A 23,109-nucleotide genomic window follows, 5' to 3' on the forward strand; every position below is an offset into this window, starting at 1 on the left:
TAGGTAAGGTATGAATGTTCACTATAGGCTATTTTTTCATTCATTAATGGTAGCTGAGAGGATGTTTCATCTTAACACCTGACTTAAAGGCACCCACAGCATTTTATGAAGCTTGAAAACTGGAAACATTCTAGTTGCTGTAATCTTTATAAAATTGACATCAAATGCCACTGTTTACCACATTTGCGTGCGGATTTCTTATCAAAAGTGCTCAAAAGCGGCACAAAAACTAACTACATGGTGATCTTTCAGTTTCAAGCGCCTAGTGTAAATACCATAGCACCGCCCACCTCCGCCAAAACGTAGAAATGCAAAATTAAAACATAAAAATGCAAATATTTGACGGACATGCAGTCACTCTCTCATTGGTCGAACCACTAATTGTGATGGCCAGTCATGATTAGGGCTTAGATTTTCTATCAGTTCTCACCACACCACACAAGGACATCGTATTTTTGCTCCTTTAATGTCGATATGTAATGGTATAGTGTTATTGAAACTTACTATGCGAAGGAATGATAAGCAATTGGAAGTTTTTCTTATTCAAGTTTCAAGCCTCATAAATTGCTCTGGATGCCTTTAACACCTGAATATCTCCTACCTCACCCCCACGTCAGCTCTGGAGAAGCGCTTCAACCGACTGTCGCTGTCCATGAGCCTTATGTACCTGGTCAACCTGGTCCTATTGGCATACATAACAGGTAACGTAAACTACAGTCAACCTGGTCTTACTGGCGCACATAACAGGTAACGTAAACTACAGTCAACCTGGTCTTACTGGCATTCATAACAGGTAACGTAAACAGCAGTCAACCTGGTCCTACTGACATACATAACAGGTAACGTAAACTACAGTCAACCTGGTCTTACTGGCGCACATAACAGGTAACGTAAACTACAGTCAACCTGGTCCTACTGGCGTACATAACAGGTAACGTAAACTACAGTCAACCTGGTCTTACTGGCATACATAACAGGTAACGTAAACTACAGTCAACTTGGTCCTACTGGCATACATAACAGGTAACGTAAACTACAGTCAACCTGGTCCTACTGGCGTACATAACAGGTAACGTAAACTACAGTCAACCTGGTCTTACTGGCATACATAACAGGTAACGTAAACTACAGTCAACTTGGTCCTACTGGCATACATAACAGGTAACGTAAACTACAGTCAACTTGGTCCTACTGGCATACATAACAGGTAACGTAAACAGCAGTCAATGTGGTCTTACTGGCATACATAACAGGTAACGTAAACTACAGTCAACCTGGTCTTACTGGCGCACATAACAGGTAACGTAAACTACAGTCAACCTGGTCTTACTGGCATACATAACAGGTAACGTAAACAACAGTCAACCTGGTCTTACTGGCATTCATAACAGGTAACGTAAACAACAGTCAACCTGGTCCTATTGGCGCACATAACAGGTAACGTAAACTACAGTCAACCTGGTCTTACTGGCATACATAACAGGTAACGTAAACTACAGTCAACCTGGTCCCACTGGCATGCATAACAGGTAACGTAAACTACAGTCAACCTGGTCTTACTGGCATACATAACAGGTAACGTAAACAACAGTCAACCTGGTCTTACTGGCGCACATAACAGGTAACGTAAACTACAGTCAACCTGGTCTTACTGGCATACATAACAGGTAACGTAAACTACAGTCAACCTGGTCCCACTGGCATGCATAACAGGTAACGTAAACTACAGTCAACCTGGTCTTACTGGCATACATAACAGGTAACGTAAACAACAGTCAACCTGGTCTTACTGGCGCACATAACAGGTAACGTAAACTACAGTCAATCTGGTCTTACTGGCGCACATAACAGGTAACGTAAACTAAAGTCAACCTGGTCTTACTGGCATACCTAACATGTAACGTAAACAACAGTCAAACTGGTCTTACTGGCATACATAACAGGTAACGTAAACAACAGTCAACCTGGTCTTACTGGCATTCATGACAGGTAACGTAAACAACCTGGTCTTACTGGCATACATAACAGGTAACGTAAACAACAGTCAATCTGATCTAGCTCACAACAGTCAACCTGGTCTTACTGGAATACATCATGTAACGTTTACAACCTGGTCTTACTGGCATACATCATGTAACGTTTACAACCTGGTCTTACCTGAGTTATAGCCTGCCATTCTGGCAACCTTTGGAAAATCATTTCAATGAAAAACATGTCAAGTTCTTAGTTTAATCATTGTTTCAGGAGTTCTGCTGTTTTCCGAGCAAGCAACCTGCCAACAAACCATTGCAGAATCCAACTCCATCGTTCCTGAAAGCCACGGCGGGCCTGAGCGGCTCGGGGGATCGGAACTTCCTCGGTCTGATGATACTGGTCTGGCATCTGATTCCCAATACGGTCAGCCAGGTATGTCCTGCAAAAGCAGCCGCATAATCAATTGGCATGATATAGAGCTTGTGTTTTTATGCATGTGTGTGTGTGTGTGTTTGTGTGTGTGTGTGTGTGTGTGTGTGTGTGCGTGCGTTTGTGTGTGTGTGTGCGCGTGTATGTATTTGTGTGCGTGTATCTATTTGAGAGAGAGAGAGAGAGAGAGAGAGAGAGAGAGAGAGAGAGAGAGAGAGAGAGAGAGAGAGAGAGAGGGGGGGGGGCAAGAGCACAGATGGGAATCCCTGTAATGTACGCACAATAAAGTTTTAGAAATGCATTTGAAAAGCTGTCTAATATCTCTTTCATTTTGCATGTAATTTTCTCCCTGCAGGTTCCGTCTTTAGGAATGCCACGTTCACCACCCTTGGCGCCACCGGCCGTGCAGGCCCGACCAGCCTGGGTGACCACTACCGCGGACAGGACCACGAGAAGCTGGTGACCTTACTGAACGGGATCCAGCTCTTCACCGTCCCTGAGACTGGGAACTACAGGATCGAAGCTGCAGGTACAAAAATGTTCCTTTTTCCATTGTCATTGGTCTAATATCTTACACTACAGTACTAATGCTTCGGTCACTATTGAAAAAAATGGGCCCCGCCGTGTAGGTTACGGGCTTTTTTGCTTTGCTCTTTCGGGCGTGGCACCTACGTGGTCCCGTTGAACACTACGGCTAACGGGCTATTAATGGGCACGGCCGGGCCCCGGGACTTTGAACTCTTATTTACAATCAATCCAGAGCCTCCTGGTAACTAGTAAACGACGTAAGATAATTGTGAGAACACCGAGAAGTAAAAGCTAACACCCTACCCCCTGTATACTGGAGGTCCACCCCCTACATATACGGGCACCAGTGCATCTGTGACCGTAGTATAAAGGGTTTGAGCGAAAATAAACCCCAGTATTCCCTATCATACAAGGTATTAATCAGGTCCTTTCTTACTCCTTTAGTAGCATTAGGAGGTTTCCTGCTAGAACGCTCACTGTGACGTGAAACGACGTGACCATCGAGTCTTGACCGGCGACACCTGACTACTGCAGAGTTGGATAGAATAAAGTTTTGTTTTATATCATGAATACTTTCCCCTCTGCAGGCGCCGCAGGGGGCTGGGACAGGGTGAGGGACAACATGTTCCGTTTCGGCCACACGCAGACGAACCTGTCCATGCGGGGCAGGGGTGCAGTCATGAAGGGGGACTTCCATCTCCACATAGGTGAGAACATCATTTCTTTTTAAGGCACTGTCACACATTCAGGACCTCCCTACGATTTTAACTAGTGGGCAAACTCGACGGTCAACTTCCAACCACATCAATTGTAAGTGGACTCCAGGTAGAATAGTGTCTCCTATGTGACTCTAATGGAGATCTCAATAAAACAAACAAGCAAACAAACAAAAAGATGACCTGCTTACCTACCTAAGTGCCTAGAGCAGTGACTGAACCCTTGCTCCGTTCTGTCAGGTTCCTTCATACAGATCCCAAGCTTAGATTCTGCTGTCACTGGCCTTGGTACTTAGGCAACCTAAATAGTAACAGTGACCTTTCTTTGTCTCCATCCTCAGGAGATGTGCTGAAGATCCTGGTGGGACAGGAGGGTTTGGAGAACAGGGCGCACTTCTCAGCCGGGGGCGGCGGCGGGACATACGTCACGAGGTGCGACGGCACCCCGCTCCTCATAGCCGGAGGGGGAGGCGGGATGGAGTGGCTGCAGACGCGCTACGGGTCGTGCGATGGGACCACGCTGACGTCAGGCCAGAGGAGCTACATTGGTACCGCAGACCGGGCGGGTAGTCCTGATGACGAGGTCTATGCAGGGGGTGCCGACGGGCACGGAGCGACAGAGGGGAATGGCGCAGTAGGCGGGGGAGGAGGGGGCTTCCTTACCAATGGCGGCAGCGGGTGGGAGTTTGAGCCCGGGTCCATGACAAGCGGCGGGGAGGGCGGGTACGCGTTTGTGAACGGGGGGCAGGGAGGGAGGGGGCTGTACAACAATGCGGATGGGGGGTTCGGTGGGGGAGGGGGAGCGTACGGAACCGGTAAGGGGTCGGGAGGGGGAGGGGGGTACTCCGGAGGGGGGAGGGGACCGACCGGGTTGAGCGAGTGCGGAGGAGGGGGAGGGTCTTTCAATGCTGGGACTGACACAAATGGCCAGAACGGAACCAATGAGGGGCCTGGTTACGTGGTTGTCAAACTGCTGCAGTAGCAAGATGATTCCATCCCAACACTGACATTCAAAACAGTTGACTTTTATTCTGTGTCAGCAGTCTTTTTCTTTCCATCACCACGCCGTTTTGGCATTTAAACCTTAAAGTAAAAAACAAGCTAAGAAAAGCTGTCACCCAGAGGAATTCACTATGATTGTTCAGTCACCTAACAGTGACTTATCGTTACAATAAAACTACATTGCAAATGTGTCTGTGTGCGTTTCATTGGGCACTTTCGATTTTCTTAACGTTATAACAGAATTGGATAGCATTAAGACGTTTGAATAGAAATTAAGCTACATAAACATAGCAGACACAGAGATAATAATTTCTATAATCATTTATGATAAGTTTTTTGCAAATACCTCCCCGAAGGCTAATTGCAAATAACAAAGATAAAATAACAAGGTACAAACTAGAGACAAATATTAGCTGCTTCAGCAAATATTAACAGGTTTGCGTTTTAGTGTAACTTATGTGGGGGAAAGGTAACATTTCTAAGTAAGTAGTTGAAATACAGCATAATTCACTTCATCTCCCTCCCCTTGCAAGAAATGACTGTTTTGAAATGGACTGTTTTGTAAAAGCCACCCCCTTGGGAGAATGAACTCTTCCGGTGGTACATGAACATCCTTACTCTTAATCTGTCGCCATGACCCTTAATCCGACAGCACAGACCATATTCTGTCACCCTTTCTCTTAATCCGTCATCATCATTATCATTAATACATCATTGTAACCCTTAATCCGTCACCGTAGCCCTTACTCCGTCACCATTAGCCTTAATCCGTCACGAAAGTTTTAAATACCTCACTGTTGTCGTTAATCCGTCACCATAGCCAGTAATCCGACCTCATAATCATCAATCCGTCCCCACAACCCTTAATACGTCACTTTTGCCCTTAATACGTCATGATAATCTTTAATCCGTCAGGAAAGTCTTTAATCCGTCAGCGTTGCCCTTAATCCCCTCAACATAGCACTTAATCTTTCACCACAACCCTTAATACGTCACCATAGGCTTTAATCCATGACTCTTTCCCTTAATCCGTTACCATAAACCTTTAGCCGTCAAGCGTATCCTTTAATCCGCCATCGGAGACCCTAATCCGTCACCCTTTCTCTTAATCCGTCATCCTTATCATTAATCCATCACTGTAACCCTTAATCCATCATCCTAGCCCTTACTCCGTCACCATAAGCCTTAATCCGTCACGAAAGTCTTAAATACTTCACCGTTGCCGTTAATTCGTCACCATAGCCAATAATGCGACCCAATAATCCTTAATCCGTTCCCACAACCCTAAATACGTCACTCTTGCTCTTAATACGTCATGATAATCTTTAATCCGTCAGGAAAGTCTTAAATCCGTTAGCGTTGCCCTTAATCCCCTCAACATAGCACTTAATCCGTCACCACAACCCATTATCCATCACCACAAACCTTCATCCATCAGCGTGTCCTTAAATCCACCATCAGAGACCATAATCCGTCACCCTTTCCCTTAATCTGTCATCCTTACCCTTAATCCGTCACCATAACCCTTAATCCGACAACATAACCCTTAATTCGATACATTTAATCAATCACAATAGTCAATGATCCATCCCCATAACCCTTAATACGTCACCGTAACCCTTGATTCGTCAGTCTTGCCCTGTATACGTCATAACAATCTTTAATCTGTCAGGAAAGCCGTTAATCCCTCAACCTTGCCCTTATCCCGTCACCATAGTACTTAATCCGTCACCATAACCCTTAATCTGTCACCATAGCCCTTAGTCCGATACCCTTGCCCTTAATCCGTCACCATAAACCTTAATCCGTCACCGTACCCCTAGGTCCGTCACTCTTGCCATGTATACGTCATAATCTTTAAGCATGAAAATAAAGATATTACACACACATAAACATGCATTTCTTCGGTTACACCCTGACGCAGTACATTGGCGTGTGCATTCCAAGGCCACCGACTCCTGTACTGTTGACCCAAACATGTTTCCAGACAGAATAGGTATCAGTTAACTTCCCATGTGCCGCCGCCAGCAGACTGTCCTTGAAACAGGGCCAGGCTGCCAATTACAGGCACAAGGTCACAGAGATGTGGGAACAAAGAACCCTTTTCAATTTGGTTATTTGGTGGCTGGTTTCTGGTGCAGCAGTGTTGATCAAAACGAAGATGCGAATGGATACAGAAAAGGTGTGTGAACCCTTTCCATTTCTATCTATATACTACCTTGCTATAAGAACGAATTGTACTTTGGTAGAGCCTAGAGTTTCTAGTAAGAGTACGTATGTCTTGTTTGTTACCCTTACTGTTCATTTTGTCGCTGACGTCACATGTAGTCTACTTTCACTACATGGCGTGACCTCGACCTCAGTGTTGTTTCGTCTTAAACTGTTTTGAATATTAACATTGCATCTCTAGATCATATAACTGATTGGTCAGTTCAGTTGTGTAACCACTCCCAAAATGTAAAAAAAAGTTGATGTCCGTATAAATATGTTTGACAGGTCTAGAGACGGCCCACTCTCCCAGAAGCAAGCGACGAACCTGAACCTGGGCGGCAGGGCCGACACCGCGAAGGTAAACCGCCGCAGAATACAATCTACACACGCTCGCGGTGTTACTGGGTCTTGGAGGAACTATGAATAGCAGGGTAAGCAGAAACCTACTTTTTTGGCAAACGATTGGCTGAAGCTCTTCTGTTTTTGAACATGCAGCAGAGTTAAGAATACAAATCAACCTGGTGCTGAATTTTAAGAATTGAGAAACTATATTCTGTATTTACAGTCGTACGGCGATCGCACTAAGGCCCCCATTCCACTAGACGGCGATCGCGCTGCGACTTTGCTGCGACCTAAGTTGGATTTGTGTAATCATTGACTTCATGCTTGGGATATCATGCAGAATGTAGATGTCTGACTGAAAGGACAACAAAATACACAAGGCGTAAAATTACTCGTTTATAATAATCAATGAAATTCAGTGAGCGTTCTGTCAAATCTTAGGTCGCAGTGAGGTCGCCACCTCCAGTTTTTAGGTCGTAGTAGGGTCGCCACCCCAGTGGTTTTGGGGTATACGTAGTATAATATCGGATCGTATGGCAAATCATTACATGAATTATGTCTGCAAGATCTATTCGTTTCAAAGATAAAGCGTATTGTTCTGTCGGTAGACTTGATTGATGGCCGGGTTATACAACAATCTTTATTGACACAACAAAAGTACAGCGACTTTCGTAAGGTCTACTATATCTATACATACATACAAACTATAACTTTTACGAAAGCCCTGTGATCATGGAATAGTCAATGATCATCCAACAATCCGTCATAAATTTATGTGATAATCCCCCCAACCTTACATTTCATTTGATGTATTGTTTAATATCAACTTGCAACATATATGTATATGTCAATACCGTAATTCTTGTTTGTCAACTGGAACTTAATTTTAGCTGGTTTAACGGTCATTAGTCAACAGCTAAAATGTTATCACTGCAAATTTTTCATCACTAATGTTTGAGACAGTAATGTTTGTTCCCACCGTTAGAATTAAGTACCGTGACCTACTCCATTTTCCCCAAACCGCTATATTTTCTTGCCGCTATATTAAAGTGAGTAACCCATTGAGGCGAACGCGTGCTGTAGTGTCCGGGGTGGTTTCTGGCGCAATCTAGTCCCAGTTCAATTCAGTGCACACGTCGCGTGCACTGCGAAACTGTGATACTTTTTAATGATATGAAATAAACCAAATCATCAATCTGTGTTGTTTGAGAAAATAGCGAAAGTAACACCGAATGTTGAAAACTTCAAATGCCCCACTTCGACTAGTGGCACTTTTTATTTTCCATTGTTTATAAAGAGCAAGTTAACCCCGCCCTGTATCAGTAACGCTGATTTAGAACATCGCCTCCTATTCCCCTGTTAAAACTTATTTTCAAAAAGCTGAAGGCACAGGTATAATCGATCACATTATGAATGACCTTTGAAATTAATTTATCAGGTGTGTCCCGTTGAGCTGTGACAAGAAGATAGATCAGGTATCCCCCGTGCCGATTTGTATATAGCGTATGCACTATTCCCCGTACATCGAGAGTTTCCACTGAACATGTCTTTGATAGTTCCGACTTGGCAAGTGTGCGTAACTTTGTTTGCCATGATCGACAGTTGCGTAGTTTCTTTTTAAGCAAAATAGTTTGAAATTCTCACCATGACCTTCGGCGACAGTAAGCTAGACGGATCCATTCCACGCAAGTATTTACATCCATGCCCCACATCCTCCTTAGAGCGACCTGTCGCGGTAAGGTTACTGTCGTCTGCAAGGTTGCTATGGCGACGCCAGGCGGGCGGAAGCAGTAGAGATGTTTGTATGTTGAACCTGGTACCCCGGGTTAAGTAACTGTCCCTTAGAGTATTAACAGACGGGCATGTGTAAAACAGCCGGTATTTAAGTTTTAAACTTGTCACTTTAATGAGAAGAATTACACGTATTTAGTTAACCCCTTGTTGTTCATGTCCCTGTATTTCTGTCCCAAAACATGTGTAACATAAATCATCTGGAGGACATGGTATTCAGAAAAAAACGACAAAACTAATTTACATGAGTCATACTATATGATCATCTATATTCCTCTTCTGATCATGATCCGTAAATGTTGTCACGTGTAATCCAGACGGAGAGATACACATAGGATATCAAATATCTTCTCTAATTCAGGTCGTCAAACTGTGTGACCCAATGTCATACAGTTCATTGAAATGTCACTTTTGAGATATCCCTATACCTGTTCACACAACCCTTGAGGTCAGCCTTGTTATAAGGATCCTGATCCTCATGTCTGTAAATTTGCATCGTCAAGAGAACGCAGCTGATTCAGCATTAGGTAACAGGTTTCTAGAACTGACAGTTTACTTTAAAGTCGCGGCTGAGTGTGGGTCACCAGCCATGACCCTGCCGGTCAGTCTTTCAGACAGCAAAAATAACTACTGGGGATATGCTGTCACTGTTAAGTGTTATCACAGGAAAGTCAAAATAGCGGTGACCTTACAAGCAGTTTGTTTACTCAGTCATGGACAAGTTCTAAATGTTTATATATGCATTATTATAAACGGTTCTAATGTTATGTTTCCTCTCAATCGTACTTTTCGATAAAGAGCCAGTGGGCTTTGTTCTGTCCGCGGCCAATTTTTGATAAATGCCATTTAGAACAATTCGGATGATGATTGGCAGCGATACCATCGTAGCAGATCATGTTGCAGATCATATTCGTCATATTCGTCAGTCAGATGATAGCTTTATATTTCCCAGCTGCTCATACCTGCGCAACTATACTGGATATTCCTAATATATGTTTCCTTCCGTCACAGCATGCAGCAGACCTTGGTGGAAACTGGTAGGAATAAATACAAGCTGTGTACCAGCTTCAGATGTCTGATCCCTCACAGCTGGCTGGCATGGGGTGAAAGATGTCATAGGAAGTACAGGAAGGTGAAGAGATTTTCTTATATTGTTTGTTGTTAATCAGATTTTGACTTTTGTTAAATTATTTTTAAAACGGCTCATGTGACAACATCGTTGGAAAGGTCAATTATCAACTATAGAAACCTATTTGACATGAATTATTACATTTTCGCCTCCAGCTTGCCATACATAATATAAGAAGAGTAAGTTAGTGTGTCATATGGGTGTACTAAATCAGATTATAGTATTTTCTTTAAACCGTAGAAATTTTAACATTAATTTACTTAACTCTCTCAGACCACGAAGGTTCATCAAAACATTTGCTTTGTCCCAAGATACAATATCATCAATATATATGTTCGAATTCTCCACAGAACTGATCAACCATCTACTTCTACAGTCGCCAAGAACATGAGGGAGGAAGGCCACAGGGGATGCCTGACCAGCATCAGAGCCGTGTGCAGCCAAATGATTGCGCTGTTACAGCCAGAGAAAAGCTGACACGATTTAGAGAATTCACACGCTGACGTGCACATGTTGTCCACGTCATTTGATCTAAACGAATATGTATTGTCTATACCATTGTTTATTTTATTGTGCGACTTTTAGTGGCTGATTTTGCATGTATATCAAAGAAAATACAAGTGTTAACCTCGCCGATGACAGCTCAAATCAAACCGAATGTACGAATGGTGGAAACACCATTCAAATGTGTATGCAATTGCAATCACAAGTAACAGTAACATTTTACTCCGTCACATAATGTCCAAGAAGTTTCAGTGCAACTCCTTACCGAACTTGCAACGGTACTGTAAAATTAGTCTGCTATTGTTGTGCCATAATTGTTATTCTTTGACATCTTTGACGGGTATTCGTTTGTTAAAGTGGACTGCAGCGAAGCGATAAAGCGAATCAATGTTGTGTCAGCAGAGTAAGACAGTAGAAAGACAAGAGATTTCAAAGGCAAGGAAGTTTAGGTCAAAAGAGCAACAGAGACCTTCAGTAAGGATCGTAGTAATTAGCCAATATTATGAAGTCACAATCAGTCAGTTTTATAACGGTAAGTGTGCACCTTGCTAAGTGTGCGGGAATCCTTATTTCTGTGTCTTTTCTTTATCATTGATGTGGTCGTAAACTAACATTAGCAACAAAAACCATCCCTCCGATCAATCACGCCCAATATTACTGACTCCAACAATTTCTAATCCAACATCACATTAAATAACAAATCTATATTAACCCTCTATCGTTGGGGATCTTGTCGTCCCTTACTTTTCGACAAGACCACAACAACATGATGCTCAGTGGACCTTGCTCGTCCTTTAGTACAGTGGGCCTTGTGTCCATTTGTGCCAACGGCAAAGTCACAACACCACCACACTAATAACATTCATCTCTTAATCATAAAATGAGTGGCAAAAACCACCCCTCCGGTCAAAATGGTCGCACCTAACCCAAAACTAGGAAAGATATAGGGAACCAACATTAGTGACAAAAACCACCCCAAATATCATCGATTCCAACACTTTCTAATCCAACATCACATTAAATAACAAATCAATATTAACCCTCTATCGTTGGGGATCTTGTCGTCCCTTACTTTTCGACAAGACCACAACAACATGATGCTCAGTGGACCTTGCTCGTCCTTTAGTACAGTGGGCCTTGTGTCCATTTGTGCCAACGGCAAAGTCACAACACCACCACACTAATAACATTAATCTCTTACACCTAAAATGAGTGGCAAAAACCACCCCTCCGGTCAAAATGGTCGCACCTAACCCGAAACTAGGAAAGATATAGGGAACCAACATTAGCGACAAAAACCACCCCCAATATTGTCGATTCCAACACTTTCTAATCCAACATCACATTAAATAACAAATCTATATTAACCCTCGGCCTCTATCGTTGGGGATCTTGTCGTCCCTTACTTTTCGACAAGACCACAACAACATGATGCTCAGTGGACCTTGCTCGTCCTTTAGTACAGTGGGCCTTGTGTCCATTTGTGCCAACGGCAAAGTCACAACACCACCACACTAATAACATTCCTCTTTTACACCTAACATTAGTGGCAAAAAACACCCCTCCGGTCAAAATGGTCACACCTAACCCGAAATTAGGAAAAATATAGGGAACCAGCATTAGCGACTAAAACCACCCCCAATATTGTCGATTCAAACACTTTCTAATCCAACATCACATTAAATAACAAATCTATATTAACCCTCTATCGTTGGGGATCTTGTCGTCCCTTACTTTTCGACAAGACCACAACAACATGATGCTCAGTGGACCTTGCTCGTCCTTTAGTACAGTGGGCCTTGTGTCCATTTGTGCCAACGGCAAAGTCACAACACTACCACACTAATAACTTCCATCGACCACACCCACACATTAGTGAAAAACACATCCCTCCAGTAAACATGGTCACACTCAACCCACAGCAAGAAAAAAATTAGCAAGAACACACAAAAAAAGAAAACTAGCAAGAAAAACACCCCTCCGTCAAAATAGTCACACCCAACATTAGCGACAAAAAACACCCCTCCCAATAAAATGGTCACATCCAACATGGCGGCCCCCATCCTTGGATGCAAAAACAGAACAGGTTTTGCTATCGCAAACCTGTAAATAAGTACAAAGGCGGCTAATCTAAATTATGGAAACGTAATTGTCTTTAACTGTCTGAAGGGTTAGACATCTCTTTTGTAAGCAATGGAAGACGTAATGTCCCACCTTTTCAAAACGTTGTGGGTTTTTGGTAGCTAAAAGAAGAATGGTATTTTCTTTGTCTGTAAGCTTAGAGAAATTGGGATAAATTTAAGTGGTCTGGAAAGACAACTCATTTTGTGCATTATCGTGAAATGAACAGTTTCAGATAAAGTGTATGATTTAGATATCAATAATGAAAACATACAAATAAGTAAACATACGGATAGCCCCTTAAGCCGAATGGGGCTGATTTCCAAAGGGAACCCGTAAGAGGGTAAACAATGTATACTTAGTAGATCATAAATAATACAAGAGAAATAAAATTAAATTCAACAAACAAAATATGCGAAGAAAGTTATCAATGATGATCGAAAATCCTAAATGTGTTTACTTAGCAATAAGTCATAGTGGGGGAAAAAACCCAAATCCTCCAAACCAATTCATTCAACGAAATCTAGATTACCGTGGTATAGATGTATGCATAATGCATACGCTTTAGGTATATGCACATTCAAGTTCACCTTCAAAGTCAATTTACAGGTTCAAAACTATCAAACATGGGGGACAATTCAAACGTCATAAGTATGTAGTAGAAACACTCTGTAAGGTCGTTCACGATTCCGAGTACGCATGCGCAAGGGCGAAAGTAAAGGCCACTGACTTGTAAACAGCTCTCGTGTCGACCTTAGTCTCGATGTACATGACAATGTCCAAAATAGGCCATATTTCGTAGTGTGCCGAAATCACCATTTTGGGGTATACTAGAAGGTCTACAAATGTCAATGTAGGATGTTTTAATTATATAGAGGTTGGAGTATCATTTTGTTGGTATGCATTCATCCCCCAAAATTGGTCATATTTTAGAAGTGTAGAAATCAACACACCCATGTGTTAATAATGTAATGAACAACTCGCACTTTGTAATATACAGTTACATCTTAAAATTGATTTTAATGATACATGCGTAAGACACAGGAACATTTAATGACTCCATTCTCCGCAACATGCAGTGAAAAAACTAAAATCAACTCTTCAACAATGGCCTATGGTCGTAACATCATAGAAAAACAATCTATTGAAAAGAAAGGTTTAATGTTATTTCAACACAAAAGCGTTCTACAATTGTGCAACAGCTGCAACATCAAAAGTGCAAACTAACATGTGTCATCAAGCTCCTGGATAATTCCTCAATTCCACAAATGTTCCAATATAGCATCTCTAAGCTTTACTTTTATGTACATAAAATAAACTATAAGCTCACAATTAGTTCAATATAATTTACGCAACCATAACTTTGCCTCATATACAACTACATTTTGTATTAACTATTTGATATACTGAGATCATGATCACCATCATTCCATGGTGTTCTTCACTCTGAGGAACCTTTCAATGCATTTTAGCTCTCTTTGTCTCTCTATCTTTCTCTATATCTATATATATTCTATATATATGATATTCTATATATATTTAAGTCATAGATATTCTATAAGGTAAAAAAAGTCAGTTGAAAGCCTTGTACTTATGATCCTTTGCATAGAACCTAACTATGTATCTATGAGTAGAACCTAGACATGCTCCCACAGGTAATTTCCAAGCGGGCAAACTACATGTAAGCCTTGCAACAAATATGTACAATTTCCAGCTCCATTCCAAGCTGTTCCACAAGTTTTACAAAAATATCTAATACCTCTTCTACAACAAAAAACAATGATTTGTTCATTCAATTAACAGTATAAGTTTTCTTTTTGACAAGTTGAAATTAGCAAAACAACAACTGACAAAGGCTTAGAATTCCTTCTAGTAAGGACTACAAACCTTTTTCTTAAAAACTGAATTTTTTTAGAGTTTCTCTCTATATAATACAACTATCACAATTCTATAAGGTAACAGAAGACATATATGTGAAGTTGAAAGACTTGCATTTATAGAACATTCACTTTATAGTTTCTTTGCTTAAGATATTTCTATATACATTCCATTTGTAGAACCTATATACTGCACATAGCTTATTCCCAAAAGGGCCAAAGCCATGCAACAGATCTGTATAACTTTCAGCTCTATTCCCACTTTCCAAGAAGTTCCACAAGTTTTTTTTTTAAATTAACATACCATATTCTCATGCACTAAGAATAATGTGAAGGAACCTTGAACCTGTTTTCACTTACAGAAAGCTTAACTTTTCCACTTATGAGAACAAGACACAGTACGTACATTTCATTAGTTCAATAAACTGGAGAAATTTCCCTTTTTCTTTCTGACCAGTTGAAACGAAAATAAAACAATGGCTCAGAATCCAGGACTGCAACCCTTTTCAGTGTATTTCTGTAACATATATACAAGTCCGGCAAGTTTGTCCAGCCAAAAATCAAACTCCCAAACTTCAGCTCCACAAATGGGAATGCTGAACACTATACCACACAACCTACCTCAGCTCTCATCCTCAGTATCTGACACTGGTTATGAAAGTATGAAAGGAAGAAAGTTTATGGAAAGGAACAGTCCAAGTTCAATCTATAAAGGATTTTTCCTTTCTTTTTGGTAAGGAAAACAAAATGGCCTAGAATATCCTCGAAGGACTGCAACCCTTTCAGCATATTTCAGTACTATACACGTACATGTGAGTTGAGTGCTGCAACAGCTCAACTAACAGGCCCTGGAACACTATACCACACAACCTACCCAGAGCTCCCATCCTCCGTATCTGCCACTGTGGTTATAAAGGTTTGCGAGGAAGAAAGTTTGTGGTTGTTTTTCACTTTCTCCTCCTCATTCTCACTTTCACTTTCAGACTCTATGTTTTCCTCAATATCATCTGAAAGTCCCAACGCTTCAAACAGGCTGTTAACTGATTGGTCCGTTTTCTTACAGGCTGGTGCCGATTGGTCAGAACCTGACTTAAACAGCGATTGGCGATCTGCCTTGACAGATTCACTCTCTGATTGGTCAACAGCTTTCCCCTCCGATTGGTGGATAATTGCTTCACCTTCGGTGGTTCCCTTCTCTGATTGGTCGATAACTGCTTCAGTGGTGCCCTTGTCTGATTGGTCTATCACTGCTTCAGTGGTTCCCTTCTCTGATTGGTTGGCTGAAGGAAAGCTGCCCTGTGATTGGCCGTTGCTATCATGTGTGGTGATGTCGGGGCAGTCGCTCCCCTGCGGTTCTGGCCTCTCAAAGTTCATTGACTGGGACATCTGCTGCATCTTGTCCTTGGAGAAGCGCTGCCTCCTGTAGAAGGCCGGCTCCTTTAAGGGGCTGGCTGGTCTCCGGGGAGAAGGGGACTTCTTACCGGGGCTGGGGCTCCTCGACCCAGGCCTGGTCGTCGTGGGTCGCTCCAGAGTGGGGTCGTCCCTCAACCGCCACACAAACCTGGGCTTGTTGTCCTGGAAACAAAGCAAAACAAATAAATCTCATAGAAAGCACACTCTGATAGGTCAGACTGGTTGAAAAGCGTGTAGTTATAATTGATTCATCTAAAGGTCACTTCTTCTTATCTTGTGACCAGATGCAATGGTCCAGCACTCTAATTTATTCCAATTATTGTAGATCATGTTTACGTTGTACATCCGTCTGTACTTTTGTGTGTCAGCCGTTACCAGCGAGAGCTGCCTTGGCTAATCCCTAATGAATTGTTTCATTATCAATAGATAGAAATAAAGACACACTTTGTTAACTCTTAGCAAATAGTGTTTATTTTGCAGTTAACCATTACAAATATCTCATTTAAGCAAAAGATGACAATAGAACAGCGCAGACTAAGATGAACCTACCGGGTTTTCCGCTGGTTTGTCCGTGCCGTCCTGGTCCCGTTTCCCGTGTTTGAGTCCGGTGTCCAGTTTCTTCCTCCTCATGGTGGCCTGCTCCACCCGGCGCCGCCCCAGCTCAGGGATGATGCTGCAGGTGGGACAACACAGGAAAGACATCAAAGACTAGTAAGGATAAAACAATTTGTTTTTTCCTAGAACTATGTAGACTAGAAAGCACCAAATACATTGTACAGTAGGTAATAACACTGCTGTATAGGTAGGGAAAACACAAACAGACATTAATGTCTTTTAAATATTAAGTGAAAGTTTATCTTCAAAATGTCTTTTACCCTGAATGTAGATAAATATCAGAAGATGAGCAGCAGAAAAAAAATGGAAATACTATGTTGGGATGGGGTGATAGGAACGCGTGGAAAGAGAGTAAAAAAGAGAGTGGAAAAGAAAAGGTGCTAAGAGATAATACTGAAAACGTTTGGAAGGGGAGTAAAATGATGGTCAGGAAATAATTCTATGAGAGGCTGTATACAGAAGTCAGGAAATTGTGAGTGAAAGAAGATCACTCAGGAGATACTAAAGAAGAACACTCATAAAGGAGGTACTGAGGAAGTGAAGAGGGAAGGTAAACAGAGTTTTGACCTTTGCATTTTGGGATTAGCCCCGTCCTTCTGGACCCGCAGCCTCCTCAGGTGATCATGAGATACTGGAGAAGGATACTCATAAAGAAGGTACAGAAGAAGTGGAGGAGGACTGTAAACTACACTCTATTGACCTCTGCATCTCTGGATCAGCCTCGTTCTTCTGGACCCGCAGCTTCCTCTGATGGTCGATCACTCAGGAGATACTGAGGAAGGAAACTCATCAAGGAGGTACAGAAAAAGTGAAGGAAGACTGTTAACTAGACTCTACTGACCTCTGCATCTCTGGATCAGCCTCGTCCTTCTGGCCCCTCAGCCTCCTCCGCTGGTCCTCCCTCCTCTTGTGGACCAGCCACTGGTCATAGCTCAGGTTTCTCATCGGATCTCGGGGAGTCCCCGAACCAGATCCGACACTGCGCGGCGTCTCGACCGACGTCTTGGACCCACGGCTCCTAGCAGACATCGGATGCAGCGACTTTCCTCGCCGCTTTGTGGGGCTGTCGCTTCTTGGCGGGGCGGTCGTTGGTCTGCTCGGCACCTTCCCTGTCGTTTGCGCCCCCACTGTTCCGTTTTCTGTTCTTGCTGGACGGGCGGGGACGGTCCGGCGCGCAAAATCGTCCATGCCTGCCACTTTCCCATCAGACAGCGATGTTGTCGTGTTTCCAACCTGGGTGGCAAGGTGGTCTTGTGGTTAGGGGTGTTGACTTATATATAACATAACATAACATAACATAGTGTTCGGATAGGAGGCATATTGCCTATAAGGTTTGATAATAATATAATATAATATAATCTAAAGGTTCTGGGTTTGAATCCCTTAGTAAGCAGGCACCAATGTTGTGCCTTTGAGAACCACAGCTCACACCTCTTCCCCCAGGTGAAAATGAGTACCTAGCTTTGGTTAGGGATGTTCTCTTGGATGGGACGTAAAGCTGGAGGCCCCACGTTTAAAAAAGAGCCAAACCTCAAGCATGTTACAGAACTTATGGATCAAACCTTATACAGCCAGATCTTATGCACCTTGACTTGTTGTACAAAACTAGCGTCAGTATTACATGTCCTTCTACATGCAGTTTACCTGCTATGCAAAACAAACAAACAAACAAACCTTCCCCCCTGCCGGTGGAGTGGCGTCTCCCTGCCCCTTCTCTGCACCGAGGTCCTTCAGCAGTTTCTCCTCCAGCTGTGTCGCCTGATTCTCCAGGCTGGGGAGATCCGGTTGCCCCCGGTTACTGTTGCTAAGGGGCGTGGTCTCCTCTGTCTCCGCCTGCTGCCCCACTGATGGCTGCACCATGGCTTTTCTTGGCTTCTGAGGCACAAAAAAGGTAGAGGAATAATGATTAACAACATGCCTTGGTTATGAAAATCTGAAACAAGGAATTTACTTAACACTCCTGGGCTGGAAATTTACATGCAATTTTTTGAATGAATGCAGAAAAAAATATAATCTTAAACTTCGGATTTAACAAGCAAAAAGGAGACAGGCTTGGTATTGTGGTCTTTGTGGATCACATATAAAGAAACTACAATAAGACATTACAAGCCCTAGTTGGGCATTTAACAAAAATTGCAAATGATCCATCTGACTTGCTACCCCCCCCCCCCAGACACACACAATTGACACATACACAGACACCAGTATAGCTCATGCATGTGGAACAAAAAGGTTTCTTTAAAATTCTATACAACAATTGACAGAGATAGAAAATCCAGGTGCACTTCTCACCTGAGATTTCCTCCTAAGCAGTTTCCTCTTCTCCCTCATCCACTGGTCCACCTTCTCGTCGGACTCGATCATCCGGGCAATCTTCACGTCTCGCTCCTCCATCTTCATCTGGAACTTCAGCCGACGCTTGGCTCTCTCCTCCCTCCTCTGCTGCCGCTGGACCGCTCGCTTCTGGTGCAGCCACTCCTGCACCTGGGGGTTACTCGAGTTCTGGGGAGGGACAGGAAGAACCTTCAGCTTAATATTAAATGTTTGCTTTTAAATTACATAACTGGACCTGGGGGTTACTGGAGTTCTGGGGAAGGAGAAGAGGAACCGTATAGCTGATGCCTCCCTGTGGCCCTCTCCTCACCTGGGATTAAAGCATTCAGACAGGAATAAAAAGAAAGGAGAAAAAAGGTATAGGTACTCCGATAGCCTTTTTGATGTAGGGACAGGAGACCATGCCTAGGGCACGGCATTGCAATTGGAAGCTATGGTATTGGGAGGCAGGGCCCATATTTCTCCTTCCACTGCTTTTTACCTCCTTTAAGGGGCTTTAACAAGGGCACAAGATCAGTGGCATATTTAGGTGATTTGAAACCGGGACCCATGGCTTAATGTCTCTTCTTAAGTACGGCACACCCCTCTTCAGGATACTACATGACAGCCTTGTAAAGTTGTTTAACACTTAGACCCCACAGCAAGTTAATCACTCTTTGTACTGCAAAACTGCAACCACATCAAATCTCACCTTCAGGTTATGGTCGGATGGCTGGAACGGCTGCTTCTCCCTTGGTGATGCGGCCGCCTCATCCTCCTGTTTTTTCTCCATCCTTTTCTTCTTCTTTTCTTCCCTCGCTCGCTTCTTCAGGATCTCCTCTGAGATGTTCTTGCCCGGGGAGGAGAGCGTGCGTGGCCTCTCCTTCCCGGGGGGCTGTGGGCTGAGCTGCAACTCCAGCAGGGAGGAGACCAGGCTGAGGTACCCTGGGAAGGAAAAATCATCAGAAGTTCCGTTTCATAATGCTGTAATATATCCATCTCTTGATAATTAAATGGAAAAATTTGGTTGCAACTTTTTTTACATTACAATACATGGACAAACAAACACAAAACAATAGCTGAAGTCTTGAGGTCTTTATGCTTGCTGGTAGAAAGGGATTGTCACAGTGAACTGCAATGTGAGACCATACTGCTAGAGAGGCAATTCTGACTGAACTGTGGTGAGACAATACTTGCTGCTAGGGAGTGATATCACATTGAACTGTGGTGTGAGATCATACTTATTACTAGACAGGGATGTCACAGTGAAATGTGGTGTGAGACCATACTTACTGCTGGAGAGGGATGTCACAGTGAACTGTGGTTTGAAACCATACTTACTGCTAGAGAGGGATGTGGTAGCGAACTGTGGTAAGACAATACTTGCTGCTAGGGAGTGATATCACATTGAACTGTGGTGTGAGACCATACTTACTTCTCGAGAGGGATGTCACAGTGAACTGTGGTGTGAGACCATACTTACTGCTGGAGAGGGATGTCACAGTGAACTGTGGATGTGTGGACGTCCTCTTCCTGCCTGCACTCTGTTGTCTCGGCTTCTTCCGCTTCCCTGCAGTTCCCTTCACCTCCTCCTCCTTTGTCAGCTCCTCTGTTTTCTGAGCAGGTTTCCCCTCCCTGTCTTCATCCTCCCGATCATTCTTCTCCTCCCTCCTTCCTTCCTCGGCAAACGTCACCCTCTTTGCCGTCCCTTCATCACTCCCGCTTCTCCGGCCGTCCTCCCCACTCCCATCACTTTCCTCGCTGGAGGAGAAACTCTCGCTGTAGCTGCTGTAGCTCCTCTCGCTGTCTGAGAACTCTGAATCACTCGCATCATCCTCATCACGGCTGTCCCCATGGAGACGACCTTTTACCTCATGGTGAGGATCCTGGTTTTTGTAGGGACTTTCCTTCTCAATGCTGCTGTCACCATGGAGGTTACCATTCTCATCATGAAGATTGTCGTCTCCTTGGTGATGATCACTGTCACCTTTCTGATGATCCTTGTCTCCATGGTGATGATCCTTGTCTCCATGGTGATGATCCTTGTCTCCATGGTGATGATTCTTGTTCCCATGATGATGACTGCTATCTCCATCCTCATCAACTCTAGGTTCATCACCAAGGGCATCACCATGATGATGACCTGTTGCTTTCTGATGACCTCTCTCTGAGTCATCCCTGCCTTTCCTCCCCTCCTCAGACACTCTCAGCCCACTTATCTCCTTGTCTTGACCTTGACCTTCCTGTCTGCTCCAAGCCTTGGTTTGACCTACAGGTTTTGGTTCTTCCCTCAAGATCTTTGCTGAATTTTTTTTCCTTCTTCCCTTCCGATGAGCTTTGTTGTCTTGTTCTGATGAGCTCCTTTTCTCATCCTCTTCTTCATTTTTATGCTTTGAAGACAATTCCTCGCCCTTCCTTCTAGGCCTTCTTTCCTTCTGTCTTTCTTGAGCTTGTTCCTTTTTCAACTTTGAGGTCTCTCTTCTCCCATTTTCTTCTGTCTTGGCCTCTTTCTCTTTAGGTGCTAATTTGACAGTTTCCATAGTTTGGGTACTACTTTCCACCTTAGTTTTGAGTTTCTGGACTTGCGTACTAGGAACATCCGTGGTCACTACTTGGTGATGCGGCCGTACTGGGGGAGGGATACTCCCAACTGGGATGTTAACAGGCCCTCTCAGCTGTCTTCCTCTTTTCCCTGCAAAAAAACACAAGAAGGGAGAAACAAACAAACAGGTGAATGGACGGTGGTGAAGACAGCATATTATGACCGATATCAACTGAACGGTTTTCTGACGATGCTCAAATCTCTACATATTAAGTAAAACTAGACAGCGATCACTTCTTAACTTTTTTCGGGTCAACTTTAATGCTAAGTTTTCCCAAATTTGATTCTGACCTCCTTGGTTTACTACACTATATTGCACAAGTACAGTACAAAACGAAAGACTCCTACCCTACAGTGAAGAGATACCGTTAGTCGTTAACAGCAATAGCTGAATAATCCACCGGTTGAAACCCTGATCAGATCCATATTGGCTCCTTGAGTGTAGTTTACTAAGGATTTTTGACAAAAGGGCAACCAGACATAGACAGAAAGACCTGACAAAAGCACAGTCTTGAACCCAAATCCTGGTGGACATGGGCGTGTCCCTGGGACACTGTTGCCATGGCAACAAAGCTTGCTACGCGACAACAGAAGAAGGTCTGACAAAGGGAGCCCACGTCAGACCTGTTCTCCGTCCGAGTCTTTTGTGTGAGACTTTTTGTTCCTTAAACTGAGCAGCAGGAGACGAAAGCTTGGTGAATAATTAATCAGAAGAGCGAATAAACGAGCCATCTGCACCCAAACGCCTGTCCTCATGTCTGAATACTATTATTAGCCTATTTGTAAAATATTACAAATTGAATGTTTGAAAGGTAACAAGGGCATGTCCACATCTGTATCAGATTTGGCTTTTTTTTCTTTAAAATCAACTTCTTCAGGCCATGGCCTTTGATTAAGATTAAGAAAATGTATTAATAACTTTCTGAGGAACAGTTTAATTATAATATTTTATCAAAACAAATGCAACAGAGAAGGGAAACATCACACCCTTACTCCCTCTATCCTTTCCCCCCTCCCTCCCCACCTGATACTCCCTCCCTCCCCACCTCATACCCCCTCCCTCCCCTCCTGATACCCCCTCCCTCCCCTCCTGATACCCCCTCCCTCCCCACCTGATACCCCCTCCCTACCTGATACCCCCTCCCTCCCCACCTGATACCCCCTTCCTCCCCTCCTGATACCCCCTCCCTCCCCTCCATCCCGACCTGATACCCCCTCCTGATACCCCCTCCCCCTCCTCACCTCTCCTCTGTGGATAAGATGATCGATGCATCACCACCTGCTGCTGCAGCACCTGCCTCTGCATCAGCACCTGTCGCTCCACGTGCTGTTGCCATAGCAACAGCTGCAGCTCACGGTGCTTCTGCTGCAGGGCGAGGTCAAGGGGGTCGGCGGGTCGGGGGGCGCAAGGGTCAGCAGGTCGGGGGGCACGAGGGTTGCTGGCGGTGCTGCAAGTAGAAATCATACTAGTTAAGGTTATTTGAATCTGAACTTTTACATATACTAATAATAATTTTACCTTTATTGAGCTGTGACATAAAT

The 23,109-nt window shown here is 43.5% G+C and overlaps 1 protein-coding gene and 1 long non-coding RNA gene across 3 annotated transcripts; one reads left to right on the plus strand and one right to left on the minus strand.

Moving 5' to 3' along the window:
* The first annotated feature begins 6,677 nt into the window (after positions 1-6,677).
* Positions 6,678-10,918, plus strand: LOC136429660 (uncharacterized). Of its 2 annotated transcripts, none has more exons than XR_010754782.1 (4): positions 6,678-6,831; positions 7,146-7,291; positions 10,005-10,125; positions 10,473-10,918. It is a non-coding gene; the product is annotated as an uncharacterized lncRNA (long non-coding RNA). The 2 variants fall into 2 exon arrangements; XR_010754783.1 differs by having other exon boundaries at positions 6,711-6,831; positions 7,146-7,218.
* Positions 10,919-13,742: 2,824 nt separating this feature from the next.
* Positions 13,743-23,047, minus strand: LOC136429661 (trichohyalin-like). The gene is made up of 8 exons (XM_066419586.1): positions 22,810-23,047; positions 20,449-21,657; positions 19,678-19,910; positions 18,945-19,154; positions 18,327-18,527; positions 17,494-17,885; positions 16,587-16,710; positions 13,743-16,199 (listed from the first exon to the last, which is right to left on the minus strand). The coding sequence occupies exons 1-8, from the start codon at positions 23,030-23,032 to the stop codon at positions 15,495-15,497; spliced, it is 3,297 nt and encodes a 1,098-aa protein (XP_066275683.1). The 5' UTR covers positions 23,033-23,047; the 3' UTR covers positions 13,743-15,494.
* Between the last annotated feature and the right edge of the window lie 62 nt (positions 23,048-23,109).

Source organism: Branchiostoma lanceolatum, chromosome 3 (genome assembly GCF_035083965.1).
Source record: "Branchiostoma lanceolatum isolate klBraLanc5 chromosome 3, klBraLanc5.hap2, whole genome shotgun sequence".
NCBI lineage: Eukaryota > Metazoa > Chordata > Leptocardii > Amphioxiformes > Branchiostomatidae > Branchiostoma > Branchiostoma lanceolatum.

Bases quoted from the DNA above. Each gene is read 5' to 3' on its own strand.
- LOC136429661 (XM_066419586.1), bottom strand. From the start codon at position 23,032: ATGATTTCTACTTGCAGCACCGCCAGCAACCCTCGTGCCCCCCGACCT. The intron at 19,155-19,677 runs GTGAGATTTGAT...GTCCCTCCCCAG, and splicing joins CATCCGACCATAACCTGAAG to AACTCGAGTAACCCCCAGGT. The intron at 18,528-18,944 runs GTGAGAAGTGCA...TTTGTGCCTCAG, and splicing joins TGCTTAGGAGGAAATCTCAG to AAGCCAAGAAAAGCCATGGT.